The 8,080-nt window shown below is 54.1% G+C and overlaps 1 protein-coding gene across 1 annotated transcript in view; it reads right to left on the bottom strand.

Annotated features, from left to right (window-relative positions):
- METTL22 (methyltransferase 22, Kin17 lysine) overlaps nt 1-8,080 on the bottom strand; it is a 28,566-nt gene that overhangs the window by 1,139 nt on the left and 19,347 nt on the right. The window contains exons 4-10 of the mRNA XM_007469936.1: nt 7,397-7,437; nt 7,164-7,308; nt 4,269-4,340; nt 2,830-2,883; nt 1,770-1,850; nt 1,490-1,592; nt 235-403 (exon numbers count right to left, since the gene is read on the bottom strand). Coding sequence (XP_007469998.1) covers nt 235-403; nt 1,490-1,592; nt 1,770-1,850; nt 2,830-2,883; nt 4,269-4,340; nt 7,164-7,308; nt 7,397-7,437 — 665 coding nt within the window. The remainder of the gene's footprint in view (nt 1-234; nt 404-1,489; nt 1,593-1,769; nt 1,851-2,829; nt 2,884-4,268; nt 4,341-7,163; nt 7,309-7,396; nt 7,438-8,080) is intronic.

Below are 8,080 nucleotides of genomic sequence, written 5' to 3'. Positions count from 1 at the left end.
CCCCCCCCCCCCCGCTTCCCCTGGAGTCTGCACCGCCAGCGGCAAGAGGAAGTGCTCTAAGGCCAGGTGACCGTTGGCCAGGCAGGCCCTCCTGGACCTGGAGAGAGCCCAGCGTCGGGGTCGGCGGGGAGAGCGCTGGCCGGGCTGGACCAGGAGGCTGGCTCACAACCTCCTCCAGCCGATAGCCTCACGCCAGAGCAAGCTGCCCTCGGGCGGGCGGGCACGCACACCTACCAGCTGCTGGATGCGCTCGTAGACCAAGAGCTGCGGGAAGGAAACGTCCACCGGCTCTACTGCGAAGCGCAGGCGCCCACCGGTCAGCCCCTCCAGTCGCCGCAGGCATGAGCGGAAGTGGTCGTAGGCCTCGCACGTGACCTCCAGGTGCCGCAGCGTGAAGTTCAGCCTGCGCACAAGCCGCAACACACACACTGCCTGTCACCACCAGAGGCTCTGCGGCTCCCTCCCGTCACGGCGCTGGATTTTAACTGAGCGCCTCCTGCGTGTTGGGCGCCAGTGCGCGGCCTTCCGGCATCTGCAGGAGAGCCTGGGAGGTGGGGCCGGCTACGGCCTCCGCTCAGGTGGGGACTGGGGCTCAGAGAGGGGAAGGCATGTGCCCAAGATTACACCCGAGTGATCGGGTCCACACGTTGCCACTGGTCACGTGGACCCTGAAGGGGGTCCTGGACGTCATCGGTGTAAACAACACTCAACCGATGTGTCCATCTGGACGGCTCTGTGCACGGCTGGGATCGCTTCCTCAGGGCCGGTTCCAGATGCTGAACTGCTGTGTCAATCAGTGTGTTCGCATGTGTAAAATAGCTAGCTAGTGGGAGCCTGCTGTATAGCACAGGGAGCTCAGCACAGTGCTCTATGATGACCTAGATGGTTGGGATGGGGGGGGTGGGAGGGAGGGGATATATATATACATATAGCTGATTCACTTTGCTGCACAGCAGAAACTAATGCAACGTTGTAAAGCAATTATACTCCAATAAAAAAAAAATCACTGTGTTTGGTTTTATGGCTTTTGTTATATACTCTAAATTTCCTTCAGCAAAGCTGTGGGTTATCACAAGAATTAGAGGAAAATGTGTGCACGGGGCCCAGCACCGAGTCTATCACAACACAGTCACTCCATCAACAAAAGCCCTAACGTTTCAGGACATCCGGGCAGAAACGCCCCGGAGGGGCTCTGTGTCAGGGCGAGGGCAGTGGCCCAGGGTGCAGAGTGGACATGTATCTGGGCTCTGACGCGTTCACTGCCCAGCCACAGCCTGGACGGGTCCCTGACGCCTCAGCCCTCCTCCCTTCGGCTGTGCGATGGGGATGGCAGTGCCTGCACACAGGGTTGGTGAGTGGATTAAACGAGGCCACGTGTGTAAAGGACCAGCAGGCCCAGCCACAGCAGGTGCTGGATAAGCAAGTGATGAGGACGACACCAATGAGTACGCATCTGGAAGGTGTGAGCCTGGCCCCGCGAGGGGCTCACCTCTTTTCCACAGAAAGGATGGCAGTGGAGGCATTCTTCAACCTGTGAGCCAGTCGGGACAGTGTTTTAAACAGAGCATCAGTTAGGTCATCGTCGTAAAACACTGTGGGGAAGAAAACAGGCAAATATCAGAGAACATGATTCCTCAGCGGGCCCCATGGACGGGATCTTCGATAAACATGAATAGCCACGGCGCTCAGAATGAAAGCGGCATGGAGCCACGGTGGGAGCTGGCCCGTGACGTGTGGTGACTCCGGCTGTGCCACGGAGGCGCCCTCACCTTCGGCCGCGAGCAGGATGGTGGTGTGGCCGTACAGGTCGGAGATGTCCTCCTCCGACCAGCTGAAGGGGACCTCGGGATCTGTGAAAGGGGAAGGACACCTTGGGCTCAGCCCTTTCTCTGCGGGCCACCAGCTCTCACCGAGACAGACTAAAAGAAGCTTCAGGAAAAGAAATGGGGTCGGGTAAGCTCGGTGCAGTGGGCGCCACCAGGCAGCCCCGAATCCCAGCGCCTCCACCACCCACGTGGAAAACTTCAGGGCAGGAGGTGCTCTTTCTGCCGGGGCGGCTACCTTATCCATGGGGGCCTGACCTGCTGACTCGGCCAGTAGCCTGTGCAGAAAATGATCTACACCTCCGTCCATGGCATTCCTGCCCCCGTGGACTTCCTGTGTGACCCCAAGAAAGGTGCTTCACCTCTCTGGGCTGCAGTGTTTGCACTAGAATGGGCATAACAATGCTTCCCTCACAGGACTGTCGGGGAGACCAAAGGACCTCAAGTGTGCTAGGTGCTTGCTAGGTGACCGGCACTCAACAAGCAATGATTTTCCTCACCTGACATCTGACAGGGAAAAGAAAAGTTCTTGTACAAAGAAAGAGCAAAGGTGCAGGTCTGAAACAGTCTGCTTAAGAAATTTAGAAATGTTCCCCACCCAGCAGCTCCTGAACCCCTGGGGCCGACTCCCTGCTGCAGGCAGAGGACGGGTGCTAAGCGGGAAGCTGCTTCCTGGCAGGCAAACGGTCTAGGCCCTGGAGTCCCAGACTTGGGTTCACACCCTGACCTGCCAGGTACCTGTGACCCTGGGCAGGCACTGAACCTCTCTGAGCATCAGTCTTCCCCGGAATTGGGGACTATAGGACCGACTGGACAGTGATACTGTGAGTCTGAATGACAGAATGAGTGTAGGGTGCCTGACATGCAGCACCAAGAATGGCAGCTGTCACTCTTCAGCCAACGGAGCTAGGACTCTGCTGGGTGGTCAAGGCCACAGGGCTGATGGCCTGGGGGCAGTACAAGGAACCAATGAATCAACTGGGACACAAGAGAGGAGGCCACGCACCTGTGCAGAGATCGTCTTTCAGCCAGTCCAGTTCCTTGACCTTAATCACACCGCCTGCAAAACAAACACAAGCGGAACTCCCCAAACTCTGAACACGGTTAGGAAAGAAGATAAAACTTCCCACTACACACCAAGATCCATCCATCCCACATTTTTTGAGTGCTAAGCATCAGGCCCGGTGTCGGCCCAGGGAGCAGAGATTCATGAGGTACGTCCCTGTCCTAGGAGACTGGCAGGGAGCAGACACTGATATGAAAAGGACGTGCCAGGTGCGCGGGAGGAGGGCTCTCGTGTCGATGGGTGTCAGGGAAGTCTTTGAGGAGAACGCATTTCACACCACTGCTTCCTTCCAGGCCTGCTGACAGCCTGCTGTGCCCTGGGCGTTCAACAAACATGACACAGGGGATCAGACAGGGCCCTGACCTCACGGAGCATGTGGTCTAGTGGGGCGGCAGATGCCAATCAACTAGTCCCACAAACAAATATCAAAATACCATGGTTCAAGGTGTAAGGAGAGCCTGTAAGGGGACTGTGATCTTGCCTGAACGTCTGAGCATGAATAGGAACAGGCAGGAGGAAGAGGGAGAGGAAACAGGCAGGAGGAGAGAGCAGAGCAAAGGCCCTCAGCGGATGGAACCTCCAGCAAGGCCAGGATGGCTAGAGCGGAGGGAGCCGCTGTGGGGAAGGGGCTGCCGACAGGCAAGGGCCAGGCCCCACAGGGTCCAGAGAAGCCAAGGAGTTGGGTCTGTACTCCGAGAGCAATGAGAAACCTCTGAAGGCTCTGAAACCTGTGGGGCCAGATGACCCGGTCGGAGCCCAGAAGAGCAAGCACCCCAGATCACGCTTGGAGCAGGAGGCCTGGCGGGGCAGCTCCTCCATCACAGCAGTTCACTCCTGTGGCGGGGCAGGAATCTGATGGTCAGGCCGACAGGGTGGGGGAGCTCTGGGCAGAGGGAAGAGCACGTGAAGTGAGCCCGTGGCTCGCTGGATGCAGGGCTGGACAGCAGGGCTGCCAGGACAGGAGACAGGAAAAGCCGGCCAGGGCCAGACCAGGAGGTCTGGAGCCAGAGGAAGAGCTTGGACTTCACCCCCGGAAGATGCTCAGTGGGGAGTGAAGGGGTCAGGCTGCATCTTAGAAAGGTCGCTCTGGATGCTTGGGCAGGTCAGACAGGAGCTGGGGAGACCAGGTAGGGCCCTGCAACCTGCAGGGAGGAGAAAGCTGAGGTAGGATGTGGCTGTGGGTGTGGGAAGAGATGAGGCGAGGACAGAGCCGTCAAGCATCTGAAGTGACACGAAGCCGAGACGTCCGCTCCCTCCACTACCGGGGTGTCCAGGGACCGCAGGGAGAACCCCGCCTCCCAGTGTCGTGGTTTTGGGTGTCTGTCTCACCTGCAAAACAGGGAAACCTCCCTCCCGGGCAGGGACCTGCTGGGCCTCACCTCCAGCGGCAGTCAGGTGGCTGTTAAGGGCAATGTTTCGCTGGCACATGGCCAAGAGATCTGCACCAACATCTGGAAAGACAGAAGGGCAAGTCATAAGGTGCCGGTCGTGACGACACTTTTATCTTTGTGCTTCTGCCTGGAGAGAGCTGGTACCAACAGCACGGCTGCAGAAACATGCAAAACTGAAACTAAAGTTTCTCCTGTGTGTTTTACACTAAAATGAAATATGTTCACCTTAAGGCTCTTTCTAATGATCTCTGCCTTAAAACAGAGAAGACTGTCCTGGTGGGGACAGACTCTGCATTCCAGGGAAGGGTGAGAACTCCCAGCATCTTTAGAGCATATGACACATGCACACACTTCCCGAATCCACCCTCCATATTTCTAATGACCCTGAGCTGGTGTCACGGTCCCGTCACAGGCAAAGCGACTCCGGCAGTCACGTGGCTGGGCAGAGCCAGGGCTGGGATTTGAACCCAGGTGTCTCTGACTCCAACAAGCCTCGCTCTTTGACACCCCAGAAAACTGACCGGAGCCAGGAGGGCATTTGGATGTGATCGGTGGAGACAGAGCACATTCAGGCAGGCTGGAGGCAGGTACCCTGGTGCCTGACTCACCGTCCCACCATCATGTCTCCCGAGCCACCTGCTGCTCTGATGAGATGGGGGCTCCTGTCACTTGAGCAGACCTGAGTTGTAGCACAGTGTATCCTTGACGGCAGTGGGGGCAGTGCTTTGCCAAAATTAACTTCCCATTAAGAGAGTGTGCATGTGGAGGGCACAGGGGGTCTTGTGAATGGCATTCGCCCGCCCACTGCAGACCTCCCGGGACTGGACCATCGTTTCCACCCCAGGGACCATGCAGAGCCGGGGATGTGTGTGTGTGGGGCTCTGCTCACCGAAGGGCCGCACCTGTCCCTTCTACTGGGCCACTGGGTAAAGAGAATACTGATGTATGTGCCTGACAACACAGGACTGGGTCAGCAGTTTTTAAGCCTTTATGGTACTTTTTGTCAAAGCAGATCTTGTGCGGGTTTCTAACACGCCAAGCACATACGAGAGGAGCAGCGATGGCGGAGCGGCGGTGGGAGACCCAGAGCCCTGGGGCTGCCCCCGCCCTCCACCCCTTGGCCAGCCTCCGAGGGAGCCCACAGAACCCTGCTCCACAGAAAACAGCCTGAGCCCCCCACATGATGAGAGGCACCATGCTGTGAGCCAGCGGCCATGTATGTGACCTTCGCCCAGCCCCCTGACCTCAGCCTTACCCTGCCCACTTGGATGGAGGGGATGGTGACAGGCTCCCCGGCGACTGCCCAGGGTCACTGTGAGGTTAAAGGTGCTGATGCTCACGAAAAGGCTCTACTAACTGGAATGTGCTGACAGGATGCAAGCTCTCTTCCTCTCCAGTAAATCTCTCTTATGGGTAAGATAACTTGATTAGATGCTGTTGTCAGGCGCTAGGCACTGTTGCTTTACGGCTTGACTCTTGAGAAGTTCACTGGCGATTTACACTGAATTGTCAAGGAGGAGTAAACAGGGTGGCTTACGCAGGGTATCTGAAAAGTACGCCCGACTCCCAGGCCACCCCTAGCTTCCCCTTTCTTAGCTGAGAAGCAAAAGACGTGTGCCACGAAAACGTCAACTAGGAATCGACGAAATGCAAAGCATGTCAGCAGCACCACTTCCTGCCTAGCAGATATCGAAGATTTAAAACATAATGACACTAACAATAATTACCTGATAAGATACTATTGTACCTTCTTATAAACTGGTATACTCTCCCTAAAAAAACACGTCGGCTAATCTGGAGTGTAACTGACAGTACTGCACTGTGTCAATTTGCTGGTGTGATCCCCAAACTATGGTATAGAAGATGTTACCACTGGGGGAGCTGGGTGAAGGATACATGGCACTTTCTATACTATTTTGGCAACTTCTATGTGAACCTAATATTATTTCAAAATAAAAAATTTAAAAAGCAATCATTTGACCATCAGTATCAAAAGCTTAAGAAAGGTCCCACTCACTTCGAGGAATCTAGTTTAAGGATTATCAGACAATGATGCACAAAGGTATTTGTTGCAGTGCAATAGACAAATGCAAACAAAACACAACATATGAAAACAGCCAAAATGTCCAGTAATATAAGAATGGTTAAAAAAAAAAAAGGGACAAAATATTACCTGGTCATTAGAAGTCATTTATAAGTAATTTTTAATGACAGTGGAAAATGCTTTTTCCCTTTTTTGACATTTTTGGCAGGATACAGCACTGAATATATACAGTTTGACTTTAGCTATTGTTTGGGAATAGGTACACACAAAGGAAAAGGAAAAAACTTGTAAAAAATATATATACGAACGTTAAAAAATAGATTCTAAAGCTCCCTGAGTACAGCGACTTGATCTGTTTCATTCACTCCTGGGTCTCCTGCATCTGGAACAGTGTCTGGCATGTAGTGGGCATGCAGTGAACTGCAGATTGTTGAATTTACATGGGAAATGTAAAATTATGAGGAAATGTTATTTGCTGTTCTACAAATTTTCCACAGAGAGTAGGCAAGATTTCCATAATCAGAAAAAAAAAAAAAAGAAGCTTGTTTTTAAGCCGTATGAGACGCATATTCCTCATGGTTTTCTGAGATGTTTACTCTTTTGAGGGGGTGTGAACAGAGGTACCAGCAGAACCACTGGTCCTGCACCCGCCAGTCCTGCTGGGGTCATCCTCACGCTGCTGAGAAAACAACGAAGGGTGGAGAAAACCAGCAAAAGAGGAGGGCAAAGTCGAGAACAGCCAAGGTCCAGTGTCCAGTTTCCCGCCTTACTTTTTATCTAGTCAGCCCACGCTCTGTGAGGAGCCTACTCCCCCTCAGCCTGAGACGGCGGGGCGTTACCTGTACAGTAGACGGTCTGCGCCACGGTGGCCGCGAGGATGCTGGCCAGCCCGGTGCCCGCCCCGAGCTCCAGCACTGTGCGACCCTGGAAGAGGTCCCGCTGGGACAGGATGTAGTCCGCCAGGAACAGGGCGCCCCGCCACACCTGGAGGGGAGAGGGACCAGGAACAAAGGTGGCCTGTGGCTCCCGAGAGACCCTTCAGGGCCGTGGGAAGCGGACGGGACCTACCCACCTGCTTGCCAACATCCTCCAGGGGGGTGGCCATGGTGTGCTCTGGACGGGACGGAAACCGAGAGAGAAAGGGCCACCGTGAAAACGGGGATGGACAGAACAGAGACAGACGGGGTGCGGGGGAGGCAGCAGAAACACAGGGCAGGCTACAGTCAGGAGGGGGCGTGTGAGCGTCACTCTCATTCAGATCCCTGGGTCTTTCTGCCCGCAGCCCGGAGACTCGGGTCACAGGAGGACTTGGCCCAACTTAATCAAACACACATACCCCACACTCCACTTTTTTACGTTCAGTAACCACATGTTACGATCATAATATATTTATGTTCTTTTGATCAACTGTATGGGAATAATAATCACAACTCATTCCAAAATATTTTCTTACACTCAGAACCACACTAGAAGTTAACAAAATAAGTTTCAGATTACATCCTTTTTAGATGAAAAATAAGTATGTTAGGGAGTATTCTCAAGCACAAAATACATTAGGACAAAATCTGGTGCTGGTTGTTGGGGGGAGGTGGAGAACAGAACTATGAGATCAAGGAGAGAAGGGAATGATGGCAAACGTTTCTCCTGTTAAATAAGAACCGGCTCTTGTATCTTTAAGCAGGATGGTGATGGCCATCAAAACACCACAACACACACACACACACACACACACACACACACACACACACACACACAC

This window comes from Lipotes vexillifer, unplaced genomic scaffold (genome assembly GCF_000442215.2).
Source record: "Lipotes vexillifer unplaced genomic scaffold, Lipotes_vexillifer_v1.1 scaffold1120, whole genome shotgun sequence".
NCBI classification, from domain to species: Eukaryota; Metazoa; Chordata; class Mammalia; order Artiodactyla; family Lipotidae; genus Lipotes; species Lipotes vexillifer.
The sequence above is the reverse complement of the archived record's forward strand: the minus strand, read 5'-3'. Positions and strand labels throughout refer to the sequence as shown.